The following is an 18,043-nucleotide window of genomic DNA, read 5'->3' as shown; positions in this document are numbered from 1 at the left end:
TTATGGCAACCTGCTTCGTCTTTACGGATGCAGACGAATGTCCTTCGTTATGTATTTATAGCGCTGTTAGATCGCTATAAAATATGACATTTAAAGGGGAACTCCGCCTAAAATTAAATTTTTTTTAAATTGACGGCTCTGGTAGAAAATAAGACTGGTAAGAGGTCTATGAGCTAGAACAAAAGGGCCTTGAAACAAAACAAAAAAAAGCTTTTTGTCAACGCAACATTTAATGGGCAAATATATACTGTTATTAAATTCTTTATTTTTTTACTAGATTATATACATATACACGAAGATACAGTAAAAATTTCCAAATAAAATGGCACATAAAAAAAAATAATAATAATAATAAATCACGTAATCTGAAAACACATTAACCCATTATCTGCTAGAAAGATTCTTAATGTAGTGGAAATGCTGCTTGTCCATACAAATATAAGGATCTTTTTATCATTGTGTTTTCGCAGAATTCTGGCAGTGTTTGAGCGACACTTTTTATTTTTTTTTATCTATTTTTTGGCTATTTTCCTGTAATACCTTAGGTAGCAAGTTCACATTTAAAGACGATGTGCCTTTAAAACAACCATTTTTGAAACTATAGACAGCCCCTACTGGAGATATCGGGTGTTACATGGTGTCCATTCAAATGTAAAGGGGGATAAGGTGATTGCTTTCTTTAAAAATCAGGGCAAAAAAGGGTCTACAGCTTGTGTGTGATATTGCTCTTTAACTTCATTCTGCACTGTAATACCACACATAACCTGTAGATAGGTGTGGCGCTGTTTTCGGAAGAAAGAAGCCATGATTTTCTAATCCTGGAGCTTTTGCTCTTTGCTATGTTAATTTATGTTACAGATAATTTATATAAATAAAAATAATGCAGAGCTGGCGTCAGAACCAGTCGCCTCATGGGGACTTGAAGATCTAGGTACATTCGAGAGGAGTTTTGTTGTTTTTCTTTGTGTGATTCATTCTGGTTGTTGCAAATGCATCTGCTGGTGTAATAGCCAGAATTAACGGCAACATAAAGATTGCACTTGGATTTACAGCGAAAGATGGAAAAGAATTGAGTGTGTGTTACAGCAGTATTAGTAAAGCCTTATAGGGACGTTGTCATTGCACGAGGTGCAAAACACAGAGCTAACTTGCTGTAAATGGATATTTCAGTGAAGAGAACATCAACTCTCAATCCTTAAGAAAATGAGGCTGCAAGTGCACGGGGGTTGGCAAATTCTCAGAAAGTGCACCAAGGGTGGTCCGATAATCAGAAAATGCACCATTCTCAGGAAGTGCACCAAAGGGGGACAATTCTCAGAAGAAGCAATGAGGGCAGTCTGATTCTCAGAAAGTGCATGGAGGGTGGGCAGACTCTCAGATAGTGCACCATTCTCAGGAAGTGCACCGAGGGGGGCTGATTTTCAGAAAGTGCACGGAGGGCGGGCAGATTGTCAGAAAGTGCACCGAGGGGGACGCATTCACAGAAAGTGCAACTAGGATGGTCCGATTCTCAGAAAATGCACTTAGGGTGGACCAACTCTCAAAGAGTGCAAGGAGGGCGGACAGCCTCTCAGAAAGTGCACCGAGGGTGGAATGATTCTGAAAAAGTGCATTGACGGTGGGACGATTCTGATTAATGGCACCGATGGGGACCGATTCTCAGAAAATGCAACTACGATGGTCCAATTCTCAGAAAATGCACCTAGGGCAGACGGACTCTCTCAGAGTGTACTGAGGGTGGGCAATCTCTCAGAAAGTGCACCAAGAGCATGTCAATTTTCAGCTAATGCCCCAGAACTTAGTATAGCGCCGTCCTCATGTGCTTGGTTAACACGAGTTCAGCTCTGCTCCCTCACTGCAACTGCAGGCGAAATCTCATATATGCACCATGCCTTCCTACTCATTTCTATGCGCTGTGCATTTACGGCCACTCTTTCCTTTGTGTATGACGACATCACTGATCAGGCATAGGAGTCTGATTTTGCTGACTTTCCCACACAAAAAAAAACTGTGCATGTGCCTGACCAGGAATGAATGGACAATGTTCAAGATTCTCCAGCAGAATCACTGATGTTGCAGAGTTCAACAGGCGTAAATCAAGCACAAGGAAGGGAACAAGACAAGAAACAATGCAGTAACCAGGAACACGCTGGCACTCTTATCATAAAGATTCAAAAATGGTTTTCTAAGCAGTGACATATATAAGGAGCTGTGAACTTGGCTTTTGCTGCTTTAACAAGCAATGCAATAAGCTTAAAGACCTTAAAAGGTTCCGTCAGGTTCCCCTTGATATCGCTACTTATTTGGTATATTGGTATAATTCTCTACTTGCATTAGTGGATTTATCAAAAAATTTGTTTTAAAAATGAGATCTATTTTTTTCCCCCGAGCATTAAACAATTCTACGAAATGAAATATTTATTTAAAATTATTTTGTGTTTCGTTCTTCATTTAAACTTTGTAGAAAAAAAATACTTTACGTCCAGTATCCAACATAATACATTTTGGCTTTTAAAATTAGATTTCTTTTTAAAATTTACAAAAAACCCTTTTGACAATCTTGAAAAATTATAATAAAAATGATCCCCTAAAATCATTTGTGGCATTTATACATTGTCGACCTATAAAATGCCAAGAAAAGAATTAAAGCCCTTATTATTTTATACAAATCAGTTTTTAGACTAAATCAATTTGGTGTATGATGGAGCCTTGTTAAATTGGCACAATGACATCAATTAGTGACATCGTCATTCCGGAGAGATGTCATCACTTATTAAGAGAAAAGCTGTTAGTGGTGCAGATAGATACATTGTACTGCACTGATTGAACCGGGCAGGAATCCATTGTATGTATGGGACAGAATGGATGCCTGTAGGGGCCCCACAGATGCTGGACCCTTGGGCCCCGCTGCTTATCTGACCTTACCATGTAAATCAGGCATTCGGGCATTACTTAACTTCATTGTGGTTGCTCTTTGGAAACTGTCATATTTCTCAGCGCCAGATAATTAGTTAATTAGCTTATGACGCATGTTTTCTTTTGTCTGCAGCTGGGAATTCACTTAATTAATATCCCTTTAGATATTCACAGACTGAATAAAATGAGGCTGGCTTATCTCTCCTTGTCCTGGTTTACCCCCTTCACAACCTGCATAGGTTAGAAAAGTGGAACATGAGTCAGACTCTTGGGTTGTCCTCGCCAATTCTTTACCCCATGCTGGTTCCTAAAGAATGGAATGTAGAGGAGACCACCCAATCCATTTTTCCCACTCCATGAGCCCATGGCATCCAAAGAGGCAACGTAAATGGCATATATGGTCTAGTTCACAATAAGACATGTAACAATAGTTATAAGTCCAGCCCAAGTCCAGGGCTCCATGCCACGCAGCCTATGTGACCGCACAGCACATTAACTTACTTCCTTTGTACAGTGATACATTGTCTCTCTTTGTTAAATGTTTCATGACCTTTTCTTTTTCCTTCTGACAGGACGTAAATTATGAACATTGTAAGAACATCAATAAAAAATAGTGTCTGTGCCTCTTAGCACAGTTGCCCACAGTTCCATCCTTCTTAAAAGGTAAAGGCGTAGACCACCCCAACCACTATGATATTTCCAATAGTGGCAATAATCGCAATCCATAACAATATAGCATCATTGGAAGAGCGAGCTGGTTCTTCAGGGGGAATTGGGGCAGATGAGGCAGCATGGACGTTGGCCGATGAGTTGAACAGGGAATATTCAGTTCCAAATTCCTCATTGGGAGAGTCCATAAAAGCTCCTCCCATAACAGGGAGCTGTGGAGAGAAAAAGAAAGGTGATCAGGATAGTATCCTCATAGGGACAACAGTAAATACGCACAAAACCATATAAAACATAAAATGCTATAGAATCTGTAAGGAAGATTTTGCACCAAAAATTATTTATATGCTCATGTAGCTCTTTCAAAGATAAGTCCAGCGATACCTTTACATGGCCAGTTCCTTTCTCCTTTACTGAGAAATCAGCATCTGAATTGATATGCAAGTGAGGCTAAAAGACTATGGTAGATCTGAAGCCACTTTCACTCCAGCTCTGTTCCCCACCCAGCAGCACCTCATTTCTGCTTGATGGATGACTCCTTTTCCAGAAGTCATGCAGCATAAAGGCTGTTAGTCAATGTCATAGAAAAAAATAAAAAATCCAAAAGACATTTCCAGAGAGGGGACGTATCACCCTACCCCCCTAATATTGAACATCTGGGATTTATTATAATGGGAAGTTAAAGAAAGAGAGCTGACACTTCCAGCTCTTTTGAAGCAGAGACCCTCTGCAGTGTTCAAGTAATTAAACGAAGATTATCTGGGAACAGACAAGGAGAGATCTGTTGAGGCAGAGGATTAGAAGTGCAGGAGATTCCTTTCTTCCATCCTGGGTTCAAAGGATTTTTCTAGGAATTTTCTAGACACTCTGTTGCCGGCTGTTAGCACCAAGTGGGAGTCCTGCTCTGACAGGCAGGGTCTCCGGCGTGTCACTTCACTCACCCATGCTGTGGTCAGTTCTTCCCTTCCTCATGCTCTGCATGCTTCCAGCCAACCATCTAGCCATGTTCTTAGGGTACGCATGCGTACACTCCCGCCCTCTTAAACGGTCAGCGCATGCACATGCTATTTCCTCCCCAACCAATTGCTGTGGGACATTATGTATAGATTGCCTCCTCCCCATTGGGGAGTTGCCTGAGCATCCTTCCTGTTTTGCAGTCTAAGTTGTATAAGGTTGCATACCTGTCCCTGCTGCACTCTGTTACAAACACTGCGTGCTGCACTCTGGTCAAATCCTGCCTGCTGCACTCTGGTACAAACACTGCCTGCTGCACTCTGATGCACATCCTGCCTGGTGCACTCTGGTGCAGATCCTGCCTGCTGCACTCTGATGCAGATTCTGCCTGTTGCACTCTGGTGCAAACTCTATCTACTGCACTCTGATGCAATCTCTGTCTGCTGCACTCTGATGCAAACTCTGTCTGCTGCATTCTAATACACCAATGAAAAAATCCTTCAATCCTATTGTCAAAAAACCCTTAAGGGAAGAAAGCAAAAACTACAAAGTACACCAAAGAAGAAAAACTCATTCCCAAAAATGGGTTAAAAAATACATTTTTATTTAGCACAGAAAATCATAAACACATAATCATATTAAGAATAAGCATAACAATGTACCACAAAGGGGGGAAAAAACACATACAGGGACAGAGATACAAGTGGGACACCTGGATCTAGCAGAGCACAATATAGACAACAACCCAATAGTGATTTAAATTATCAGTCATAAAACAGGGGGTATACTGTGTAACAGAGTATCCAATATCAAGTATCAATGGTATTATACCTATAGTGCCAGTGCAGAAAAATATATAAATATATATGTATATAAAGCCCACATAAAGTGCAATATCACAAAAGTCCGGAAAAAATTCCTATAGGTGTTGTCAAAACATAAATAGTGTAGAGCAACAAATCAAATATGGTGCTTCATATTTACCTAAAGTGTAGGTGACCAGGTGCCCACCACACCCGACGCACGTTTCGCTCTGGGAGCTTCGTCCAAGGGTCACCAAATTTTTTCCGGACTTTTGTGATTTTGCACTTTATGTGGGCCTCTACCATTTAAAGGGATATGCTGTGAGAGCTTCTGTGCGTCCGTTGGTCTGTCCTGGGGTGGCACCTGGCGTTCATCGGGAGCCTAGTCTAACCTCACCATCAGAGGCTCTAATGAACAGTCATGTGTTCCCTTAGTCACACCCCTCCAGGCTCTACACGGTCCGTAGCACAGTGGTTCCACAAACCGTGTCCGTGACACCGGCGTCCAGATATGAATATTCGGGGTTTTGCATCAACCTGATATTTTTGGGAATATCACTATATATAAAGAAGTCCCCTTACCCTTATCGCAGGTTTATTGTCCTCTAATATCGATATTTATGGGAGACAGATTTTTGGCGTTGTAGCGAAGGTATGAACAGAATGCAGTCATTCACATCACTGTAAGATCATTAAAACCCCTCCAGCTTTTTAACAGAAAGATAGCTTATGCTATTTAGATCAGGTTTGATCCCTACGGTAAAATCATGATAAGAAATAGGATAACAATATCTAACGCCTAGAACATCCATGGAGTTATCCTGTAGGTTGGGGATTTCATAAAATTGTGAAGGGCCGAGCACCTCCTACAACCAGCCCCACAAGAGCTTATCAAGGGGGTGGTATGTGGGAGCAATCTTTATCTAATAAACGGCAGTATTTGAGTTTGTGTCATTTGTCATTCCTGGAAGGCACAGTTCACTGTGGTTCTGTCCGTTTTCCAATAAGAAAGAATTAAGGGGTGCTCACAGTTATAAGTTGGTGCTCAGGAGAAAAAGTACATCCGTAAAATAAGGTGAACTCCGGCACTCAAAAATGATTCAGTTTTGAGAGCGGACACACGCCGCCACCCAGACCTCTCGGACAGACATTACCGGACACCCTTTCCTGGTTTATTTAAGTGGGACCTGATACCGTTCACCTACAGAGGACACTACCAACTTAAAAAGACATAACTTGAAAAAGGCATGTTAGCCGAAACGTGGTGTATAAAGGTGTCTGTATTCAACCTTTTCCATGAATAAAAATATTGTTGCATAAAGAATCATTTTTGAGTACCTCGCTCCGCTAAGCTGTGAGCCATTTCCGTTACATCAGGTTTAGTAATTTTCTGTTATAACTTTTTATTTTATGTAATTGTATATATCCTATTGTTTGTTCCCATTTTGTATCATCTTTGTATATTTTAAATAAACACTGCCTATCTTTCTGCATTACATATACAAATTTAATTCTCTCCATTCCTCTTGCTCTTTAAACCGCACCCCTGAAGCCATACGCTACTTGTAAAGGGTGTCCAATCGGCCTGTATAAATGATTGGTGGTAGCAGCTAGTGGTTCTTTTTGCTATTGAGGAGCTGGCAGTGACTATACGGGTGTATACACATATTCTATATGTTGGAATCAGAGGTGTATATACTGTACCATACGCTCAATGTTATTTCCCTTATAATCAGCCTAGTGGTGGAAGCAGCCACGGCCTCATCCATCATTCGTCAGACAATTGTGTAATTGTCCTGACGATTGGAGGCAGCGGAGTTGCGATCCCTTGACAAACTGGTGGCAGCGGTGAGATCTAGGGATCTTTGTGGCCCCCCGACTGTGGTTCCATGACAGTCAATCAGGAAGAAGTGGGGCTGGACAGAGAAAAGAGCTCATGTGACAAAGGCTTCGGATCTACCATAGCTATTCAGCCTTATTTCCAAATCCATTCAAATGCAAATTTCTCTGAAATGGAGGAACGGGCTAGACATGTAAACGTATTGCTGGACTTTGAAAGAGCTACATGAACATTTTTTGGGGTAAAATCCTGATGACAGATTTCCTTTTAATCTAATAGGCAGATGGGACAATACAAAAGTAGTTATATACAGTGGTGTGTAAAAGTTTGTGCCCCCCGGTCAAAATTACTGTCACTGTGAACAGTTAACCAAGTTGAAGATTAAATGATGTCTAAAAGGGATAAAGTTATAGGTGACACATTTCCTTTGTATTTTAGACAATATATATATATATATATATATATATTCATCTTTTACAGTTTCAAAATTACAAAAAGGAAAATGGGCTGATGAAAAAGTTTGGGCATTCTTCGTGGTTAGTACCTACTAACTCACAGCTTGTAAATGCTTTTAGCTTGTAAATGCCAGACAAGAGTCTTTCATTTCTTGTTTGATGGATTTTCATCCATTCTTCTTGGAGAATTCCTCCAATTCTGTGAGATTCCCGGGTCGTCTTCCATATCCTCTGCTATTTTGGGGTCTAGCCACAGATTGTCAATGATGTTCAGATCAGGGGTCTGTGAGGGCCATTTTAAAACCTTTTCTTGCGCCTTTTGAGTAGTGATCAGCAAATGTGTTTGGAAAACGATTAACAAAAAACATAAATTCGGCATGAATATGGCACATTCGGATTCGTGATCGGAAAGAAAAGCAAAATTTTATAAAATCGGTAAAAATCGGTAACATTCGGGAGTTTGCAGAGTTCAGAGGCACGGCATTCTTGTAAACAGTCATTTTTTCCCCTCTAACTTTATGTGCGCACTTTGCGGCTAGCCAATCAGGGCACAGGAAACATCCACAATGTCCTGACACCACGGCTTGTGTGATTGGCTGCTAAAATCACATGTCCTTCTCTATATAAAGAGCGAACATCTTGTTTTAGCACTATATTGACACTATAACAGCACAGAGAGGCTGCTCCTGCTGGCACTGTTAGCAGCAAGATTTTAGCTAGTTAGCTGGGCGGTTGTATATCCGTCAAATAGTGTAGCAAGATAGTGTCCAGTGTGGCTGTTAAATTTACCTTCCAGCATTTTTTTGGCTATTACTGAGGTCCACAGACAAAGCCACCAAGGCACATGTCCTACAAGTGTGTTGTGCAATGCTTTTATTGTGCTCCATGCACGAGTATATTATTCTAAATAATATTTTTTACTAGCTAAATGTGAAACAGCCTGCTGTATCCCACCTTGTCATTTAGTGCTGTGGTGATATGACACTGTCTGCAGACCTAAGGCACATAAAAAAATTATAATTTTTCAGTTGCAAAAAGTTAGACAACCCGCTGTATCATACTTTGTCATTTTGTTGGGTTGAAATTAAGTTGAAGAGGCCTGATCCAGAGGCCACTCAAAAATTCTTCTGTTCCTAATGTCATGCAGTAGGGAACATCTTACTTTAAAATAGTTTGTAGCATATCTTCTTTGTCATACAGGCCTCATCCACACTCAAACAATTCTTTCTTCTGTGACTAACACGATACTGCACGCCATATTTCACCTTGAAATTTACTGTTGCTGAAATTCAGCTGTTTGCAGAGGAGGTGCAGAGTTTAAAATCTATTTTTTTGTTGTTAATACTGTGCTCCTACCACACTGAGCAACATGACTGGGAAAAAGCGAGGCCGTGGTGTAAGGTGGATTAGGCTTGGTGTTCAAGGTGTACGTGGGGTAGGTGGTAACGTTTGTGAAAGCACTAGTGAACCAACAATGTCACGTCCTATGCAAAGACATCTGACAACTTCTGTTACTGTAACAGGAGTTAGTGGACAATATTCCGCGCTGCCGACTGAATGGAGACGTATGTATCCCTGTATGGTACAGTAAGGTGGTGGTTTATTTCAAAGTATATAACTTCTTCAGGAAACACCACATTACATTGATATGCCTTGGAGATCGCAGTCACACAGCTGAAGAGTTGTGGACAGCCCTCCAGGCTGAGTTTGATCAATGGCTGTCTCCACTGAACCTGCATCCAGAGAAGGCCATGTCCAGTGGCAGCCCTACGGCGAGGAAAGCATGGCTCACATCCTCAACCTGGTGGTACAAGGTTTTCTCCGCCACTGTCCTGGCCTGGGTGAGCTGCTCCAGAAAGCACATAAGCTGTGTTCTCATTTCTGCCGTTTGCACCCCTCAGGTCATCGACTTGCATCAATACAGTGGTCTTTGTCCATGCCAGTTAACGGGTTGATAGTCAATGTGAAATTCCACTCTGCACATGTTGCAGCGATTTTGGCAGCAGCAACGAGCACTGACGCAGTATGTCATGTCGTATAGCCTGGGCCAACGCAGTACGGACATGATGCATATCATGCTTACGGAGTGGGCACAGATTAAGAACCTCTGCACCCTTCTGCACAGTTTTAAAATGGCTACTAAGATGGTTAGCGTTGATGCCGCCATCATCAGCATCACTATTCCGGTCATCTATTTGCTGGAGCAAACTTTGAATAGCCTGCGGGAGGAGATGGTGGTCCCAGAAGAAGAGGAGGAAGCAGAGGAGGATGCAGAAGGTATAACATTGTTTCTAAGTTTAAGATTGTCATCACACAGGCGGGTGCCATCGGAGGGTGGATTACTGCAATCAAGGGGGGCTGGTGATGAAAACAGACAAACTGTTATTGAAGGTGCAAGATCCGAGGAACAAGTGGAGGAGGAAGAGGTGATGGGCGAACAACTGTCATGAAGAGGATAATCCTCCCCTCTCTGTTCTTCGAGGTTTGCGGGAGGGGACAGAGGAAACGAGCTTCATTGTTACCCAGCCACCAACACAGCATGGGCTGGACTTCATGGCAGAGACCGATATATGAGTGCCTTCTTGCTGCACTATCTGCAACATGATCCCCGTATAGTTATTCTTAGAAATAGTGCTGACTACTGGGTTGCTATTCTGTAAGATCAATGTTATAAAATCAAAGGGACCCGCGAATGCTTTTACACAACCTTAAGAGAGCTTTTCGCCAAGACAGCAGTGAAGCACACAGTTGGCATCGCAGCTCTAGACTTCCAATCTCCGGCACGTCAATTCGTCAACGCCAAAACACTAGCTGCAGCAACAGGAGCAGCAGTGGTGTAAGTGGAAGAAGCAATTTCTGTGAGTCATTTGACACTTTTTTTTAGACCAGCTCATACACCAGCACAACAGAGTACAAGTCTTACATGTGGCGAGCGAATGGAGAGGATGGTGCTGGAGTATCTAGAACTGAATATAAATACCATCAGGGAGGGTTTGGACCATTTCACATTTTGGTCTTTCAAAATCAATGAGTGGCCTGAGCTCGCCTCACACGCCTTAGAGGTTTTATTATGCCCGGCAGCCAGCGTTCTCTCAAAACGTGTCTTCAGCGCTGCTGGTGGTGTCCTGACGGATAAATGCAGCCACTTGTCCCCTGTAATTGTAAACCGCCTAACTTTTATCAAGATGAACAAGTCATGGATCTCCAAGTACTTTTGCACCCCAATCGCAGACTGTACAGACTAGGTGATATTGCATTTTTTTGTGTGATGCATTAATGTCACGTAACTGCATTCTGTGATATATTTAGTGTGGCTTCTGTGCCTGCTGTGGCTGCTGCTGCTGATGTTAACACAAATTTGTGGAAATATGAACAGTCATAGTTTTCCTACATCTGCTGAGTTTTTGTAGTAGATGACATGTCAGTCCCAATTATACAATTTCTATTCTCGTGACAGTTATTCCACTTCTGTGGTGTAAGGCCGTCATTTTTTTAAAATGTGAACACTCCTGGTTGGGTGTCCATCTGCTGTATTGGGTGTAGTGGAAGAACTGTCGGTCTCTATAATACTATCTATACTGTCGTGAAATTGATGCCAATTTGGTATTGTCTGACAATAATTTTTGGAAATGTGAACCCTCCTGGTTGGGTCTCTTTAATGCATGTTGCCTGTAGCAGTAGGCCTACCCGTGTTACTATTTTAAAATTTTTCTAACAATGGCAGTCTACAAAACTTATATTTGTGCCACCTGAGTGTGGTTCAGCATGAAAGCAGGTAGAGGTGTTGCATGTGGTATCAGGGCTCGCAGCACAGGAGGTCTACACCTATCCTTCACTCACCTCGTCTTACTGTGACGTTCAATTGAAAGCTGTAAATGCTGTCCCAGACTCCGATACCTCATGCCTGGCTGATTGCTGCAATGCCATGCTACAAGTTATACTGTGGGTGAATTGAGGCCACTTTCCTGGGGTCTGTCCCTCATTTGATGTGTTTTGGCAGCATTTGGGACCGTTTTAAAGTGTTGTGCATGCGTTTGTTTTTGCCTCCCATTGACATGAATGGCGTTCTATTATGTTGGCAATCGTAATACGAACCGCACATTGAAATATTCGCTCATCTCTACTTTTTAGGTTGTCTATTGTGGATTGCGACTTGTGTTTAGGATTATTATTCATTTGTAAAAGCCAACCTCTTTTCACCTTCAGCTTTTCTACAGATGGTGTTATGTTGCATCAAGATTTTTTTGAAATTTCATTGAATCCATTCTTCCCTCTACCTGCGAAATGATCCAGGTGCCCTTGGCTGCAACACAATCCCAAAGCCTGATTGATCCACCCCCATGCTTAATCGTTGGCAAGTTGTTCTTTTCCTAAAATTCTGTGCCCTTTTTACTCTACACATACCATTGATTATTGCGGTCAATAAGTTCTATTTTAACCTTATCGGTCCACAGGACTTGTTTCAAAATAGCATCAGTCTTGTTTAGATGTTTTTGCATACTTCTGATGCTGATTTTTATAGTGAGGACACATGAGAAGTTTTCTTCTGATGACTCTTCCATGAAGGCCATATTTGTGCAGGTGTCTGTGAATAGTAGAACAATGTACCACAAGTAGAACAATGTACCACAACTCCAGAGTCTGCTCAATCTTTCTGAAGGTCATTTGCAGTCAAGTAGGGGTTCTGATTTGTCTCTCTACCAATCCTATGAGCAACTCTCACTGAAATTTTGCTTGTTCTTCCGGACCTTATCTTGACCTCCACTTTTCCTGGTAACTGCCATTTCTTAATTACATTTCAAACTGAGGAAAGGGCAATTTGAAAATGCTTTACCAACTTCTTATAGCCTTCTCCTGCTTTGTGGGTCTCCACCATTTTCATTTTCAGGGTGCTAGGTAGCTGCTTAGAAGAACATATGGCTGCTGTTTTTTGGCACAAGGTTAGAGCAGACTTGATGTTTATAAAGCTGGGACATTTGCGTCACCTGGCTTTTCCTAAAGATGATAGTGAACTAGCTATAACCCTAAAAGTCTAATGAAGATCTGAATCCTTGGTCAAAGTTACCTGAGCACACAAATCTCCATGGGTGCACAAACATTTGCATAGGACCATTTTCCTTTTTGTAATTTTTAAAATGTAAAAGATGGCAATATTTTTATTGTCTAAAATACAAAGGAAATTTGACATCTTTAACTTTAGGCCTTTAGAGATCATTTTGATCTTCAACTTGATTAAAGGGGTCATCCACTACTACTACAACCCCTTCTTGATCAAATTGATTGGCCCCTATAAAATAAATAAAACCTATACTCATATCCCATTCTGGCACTGTTCCCGTGTTGTCAGCACTCGCTCTGCCCGTGTAGTTTATGTGACACGTGACACAGCTGGCATCACTGTCTCCACCTTCAGACAAATCTACTTACCGTATATACTCGAGTATAAGCCAACCCGAGTATAAGCTGAGACCCCTTATTTTGCCATAAAAAACTGGGAAAACTTAATGACTCAAGTATAAGCCTAGGGTGGAAAATGCAGCAGCTTCTGGTAAATTTCAAAAATAAAAATAGGTACCAATAAAAGTAAAATTAATTGAGACATCAAAGTGTTTTTGAATATCCATATTGAATCTGGAGCCCCATATAATGCTCCATACTAGGGTTGAGCGACTTTTACTTTTTTAGGATCGAGTCGGGTTTCGCAAAACACGACTTTGCCAAAAGTCGGCGACTTTTGAAAATGACCGATCCGTTTCGCTCAACCCTACTCCATACAGTTCATGATGGCCCCATAAGATGCTCCATACAAAATACGCCCCATATAATGCTCCATACAGTTTATGATGGGCTCCATAAGATGCTCCATATTAAAATATTCCCCATATAATGCTGCACAAATGTTGATTATGGCCCCATAAGATGCTCCATAAGGACATTTGCCCCATATAATGCTCCACAAATGCGGATTATGGCCCCATAAGATGCTCCATAGACACATTTGCCCCGTATAATGCTCCACAAATGCTGATTATGGCCCCATAAGATGCTCCATACAGATATTTGCCCCATATAATGCTGCAGATGGCCCCATACAGATATTTGCCCCATATAATGCTGCACATGGCCCCATAAGATGCTCCAAACAGATATTTGCCCCATATAATGCTGCACATGGCCCCATAAGATGTTCCATACAGATATTTGCCGCATATAATGCTGCACATGGCCCCATAAGATGTTCCATACAGATATTTGCCCCATATAATGCTGCACATGGCCCCATAAGATGCTCCATACAGATATCTGCTGCATATAACGCTGCCCATGGCCCCATAAGATGCTCCATACAGATATTTGCCCCATATAATGCTGCACATGGCCCCATACAGATGTTTGCCCCATATAATGCTGCACATGGCCCCATACAGATATTTGCCCCATATAATGCTTCACATGGCCCTATAAGATGCTCCATACAGATATTTGCCCCATATAATGCTGCACATGGCTCCATACAGATATTTGCCCCATAGATATGCTGCACATGGCCACATAAGATGCCCCATACAGATATTTGCCCCATATAATGCTGCACATGGCCCCATACAGATATTTGCCCCATATAATGCTGCACATGGCCCCATAAGATGCTCCATACAGACATTTGCCCCATATGCTGTTGCTGCGATTACAAAAAAAAACATACTCACCTCTCAGGCCCCCGGCACTTGCTATATTCACCTGCTCCCCGTTCCACCGCCGACTGCTGCTGTGTCTTCCCCATCCTCCGCACTGACTGTTCAGGCAGAGGGCGGAGCGCACACTAATCGCGTCATCGCGCCCTCTGACCTGAGCGTCACTGCAGAGGACGGGGAAGACGGAGCGGCACCGATGGTGGAACGGGGCTCCAGCAGGTGAATATCGCGCACTGCATTATACTCACCTGCTCCTGGCGCGGTGTCCCTGGTTCCCCGGCAGCTTCTTCCTGTATTAAGGGGTCACATGGTACCGCTCATTACAGTAATGAATATGTGGCTCCACCCCTATGGGAGTGGAGTGGGGTCCATATTCATTACTGTAATGAGCGGTATCATGTGACCTCTCACTATAGGAAGAACCTGCCAGCGCCGAGGAACCAGGGACACCGTGCCAGGAGCAGGTGAGTATTATTACACAGCTGCCGCTCCCCCTCCCCTGCCGACCCCTGGGAATGACTCGAGTATAAGCCGAGAGGGGCAATTTCAGCCTAAAAAATGGGCTGAAATTCTCGGCTTATACTCGAGTATATACGGTATAATTGCCTTGTAATATCGCAGCACACACACTCACATACTCACACACACGCAGCCTCTTGCGCGGTACCACCAGCGGAACAACGTCGTGAACACGTTGCCACCGGGATCAGCCAAATGATACACTGACTGCCGCCATCTTTGTACAGGAGTGCATGCGCAGTTTTATTGTGACCGCTGCTATCTGTCTGCACACAGATGTCAGCGGTCTGATTTACTGTGCCTACGCGAATTACGCACAGGTGCAGTGAATCATTCGGCTGATCCCGGCAGCAGATGCGCGACATGTCTACAGGCAGAGGAAGCCGGTCACATTAAAGGGGTTTTCCCACGAACGAAAGTTCATTTTAAAAATTGACTGTGTCTGACTGTCTACGGAGCATGCCACATCTCCTGGGCAGGGGAGAAAGCAGAAGACAATACTGACAATACAGCAGGGAATCACAGTGGATTCATTTTGTGAGGTAAAATATTTCACTGACTTTTAAAAAAATATTTTACCTCACAAAATGTATCCTCTGCGATATCCTGCTGTAATGTCAGTATTACCTTTTGCTTCCTCCCCTGCCCAGGAGCTGTGGCATGTTCTGTACACGGTTTGACACAGGGGTGACTGTGTCTGACCGTGTACGGAGCATACCACATCTCCTGGGCAGGGGAGAAAGCATAAGACAATACTGACCTTACAGCAGGGGATCACAGTGGATTCATTTTGTGAGGTAAAATATTTCACTGACTGTTTTTAAAAAATATTTTACCTCACAAAATGTAACCTCTGTGATCTGCTGTAATGTCAGTATTGTCTTTTGCTTCCTCCCCTGCCCAGGAGCTGTGGTATGTTCTGTACACAGTCAGACACAGACAATTTTTAAAATGAACTTTTGTTTGTGGGAAAACCCCTTTATAAAGCAAACTAGATGGTGGCCCGATTATAACGCATCGGGTATTCTAGAATATGTATGAGTAGTGTATAGCACAGCCCACGTAGTATATTGCACAGCCACGCAGTACATTGCGCAGCCCACGTTGTATATTGCAGCCCACGTTGTATATTGCGCAGCCCACGTTGTACATTGCGTAGCCCACGTTGTATATTGCGCAGCCCACGTTGTACATTGCACAGCCCACGTTGTATATTGTGCAGCCCATGTTGTATATTGCGCAGCCCACGCTGTATACAGTACAGAGCCACGTAATATATTGCCCAGCCACGTAGTATGTAGTATATTGCCCAGCCACGTAGTATATTGCCTAGCCACGTAGTATATTGCCCAGCCACGTAGTATATAGCACAGCCCATGTAGTATATTGCCCAGCCCATGTAGTATATAGCCCAGCCCATGTAGTATATAGCAGCGCCCACGTAGTATATTGCCCAGCCACGTAGTATATAGCACAGCCCATGTAGTATATTGCCCAGCCCATGTAGTATATTGCCCAGCCACGTAGTATATAGCAGCGCCCACGTAGTATATTGCCCAGCCACGTAGTATATAGCACAGCCCTTGTAGTATATTGCCCAGCCACGTAGTATATAGCACAGCTCACGTAGTATATTGCCCAGCCCATGTAGTATATTGCCCAGCCCACATAGTATATAGCAATGTGGGCATCATATCCCTGTTAAAAAAATAAATAAAATAAATAGTTATATACTCACCTTCCGGAGCCCCCCCGGATCCAAGCGAAGCGGTTACCGACGCTGCTCGTGCGCTCCGGTCTCAAGAGTGCATTGCGGTCTCGCGAGATGATGACGTAGCGGTCTCGCGAGACTGCTACGTCATCATCTCGCGAGATCGCAGCATGGACCGGTTACCAGAGTGTCGCGAGCGGGAAAGGCCTGTTGTCAATCCGGGGGCCAACGGACGGTGAGTATATAACAAATGCTTTTTTTTCTGCGTTTTTTCACCACCCATTCATTTCAACGGGTGAAAAAAGCTGAAAAAAAGCTGAAGGTGACATGCTCCATTGTGCAAAAAACCATGGAAAGAACAAAATCCTGATGACAAAAAAAACAATGTTTGTGCATGAGATTTCTGAAATCTCTCATACACTTTGCTGGTACTGTAAAATGCAGCAGGAAATTTGCATAAAATAACGCATCAAAAAAGCGCTGCAAAAATACCCTGTGTGAACTTAACCTTATAGTTGTAATATTCTTGTACATATTGGCACTGAAACAGCTGTGTGTCAGTAATTACAGAAAAATTGCTAATTGTTGCGATTTTTGTTGATTGTAAATTTTTGAAAACTAAAATGTGTCTTCTTCCACTGAATGAAATGTTTACTGCTCCCTTCTGACGTGCTAACATCCACCTCATAGATACTATGTAGGAATATTTTATTTCTCTGCTAACAGTTTCCAACCTTTGACAGATAAAATAAATCATGTAAATGACAGCAGAAACCGTGACCAAAAACCTTGTTTTCTCCTTTTGCTGATGGAATTTTGACAAGTTTTTTTTATTGGAAATAAATCTTCTGTTGGGGGTGTGTGAGATCTTATACGCGGAGTTGTAAAAATATCAGATAAAAGATAATGAAAAGAAAACATTTCTAGCAGCGTTGGACTGGAGCACCTTGGGCCCACCAGAGATAATCATTCTTGGGGCCCACTATGTAGCTACATAGGAATAAATACCAGACCACCAACCGTGTGCTATAACACGCTAATATCAGGGCATAACATATGGTAGTACACGTCCTAATGATATAGCAGGGGTTGGCGCCCATATTTTGGTGCAAACTCAATGATAAATGTTCCCTGGTATTTATTAACTACTAAGCCGATGTGTAATAGCACCAGCGCAATGGATGGGATTTTATGACATCTCATCTATACGATGAGAAAATCCACAGCATGAATTGACCGATGCAGATTTAACAAGAACAATGTGTCAGTTCATGCTGCAGATATTCACCACCGGTTTCATCCTTTGCAATACAAAGGATCAGGTCAGTGGTAAAGGTGCAACATTACATAGTAGTAAACATAGCAGTATCTGCACAATATTGCCACAATGTTTGTGTGGATATTTCCGCTGTTAATTTGCTTTTTGATTTCTGCAGCAAATACACTATGTGAATGCCCCCTCTTATAGTGGTGGGGGTCCTAGA

The 18,043-nt window shown here is 42.5% G+C and overlaps 1 protein-coding gene across 1 annotated transcript in view; it reads right to left on the bottom strand.

The window, feature by feature from the left end:
- Window positions 1–243: 243 nt before the first annotated feature.
- C1H14orf132 (chromosome 1 C14orf132 homolog) overlaps window positions 244–18,043 on the bottom strand; it is a 117,154-nt gene continuing 99,354 nt past the window's right edge. Inside the window, exons 2-3 of the mRNA XM_077268773.1 lie at window positions 1,703–3,797; window positions 244–818 (exon numbers count right to left, since the gene is read on the bottom strand). Of these exons, the coding sequence (XP_077124888.1) occupies window positions 3,573–3,797 (225 nt within the window). The 3' untranslated portion in view covers window positions 244–818; window positions 1,703–3,572. The remainder of the gene's footprint in view (window positions 819–1,702; window positions 3,798–18,043) is intronic.

Source organism: Ranitomeya variabilis, chromosome 1 (assembly GCF_051348905.1).
Source record: "Ranitomeya variabilis isolate aRanVar5 chromosome 1, aRanVar5.hap1, whole genome shotgun sequence".
Taxonomy (NCBI): Eukaryota; Metazoa; Chordata; class Amphibia; order Anura; family Dendrobatidae; genus Ranitomeya; species Ranitomeya variabilis.
This window is presented reverse-complemented; position numbering and strand designations above follow the sequence as displayed.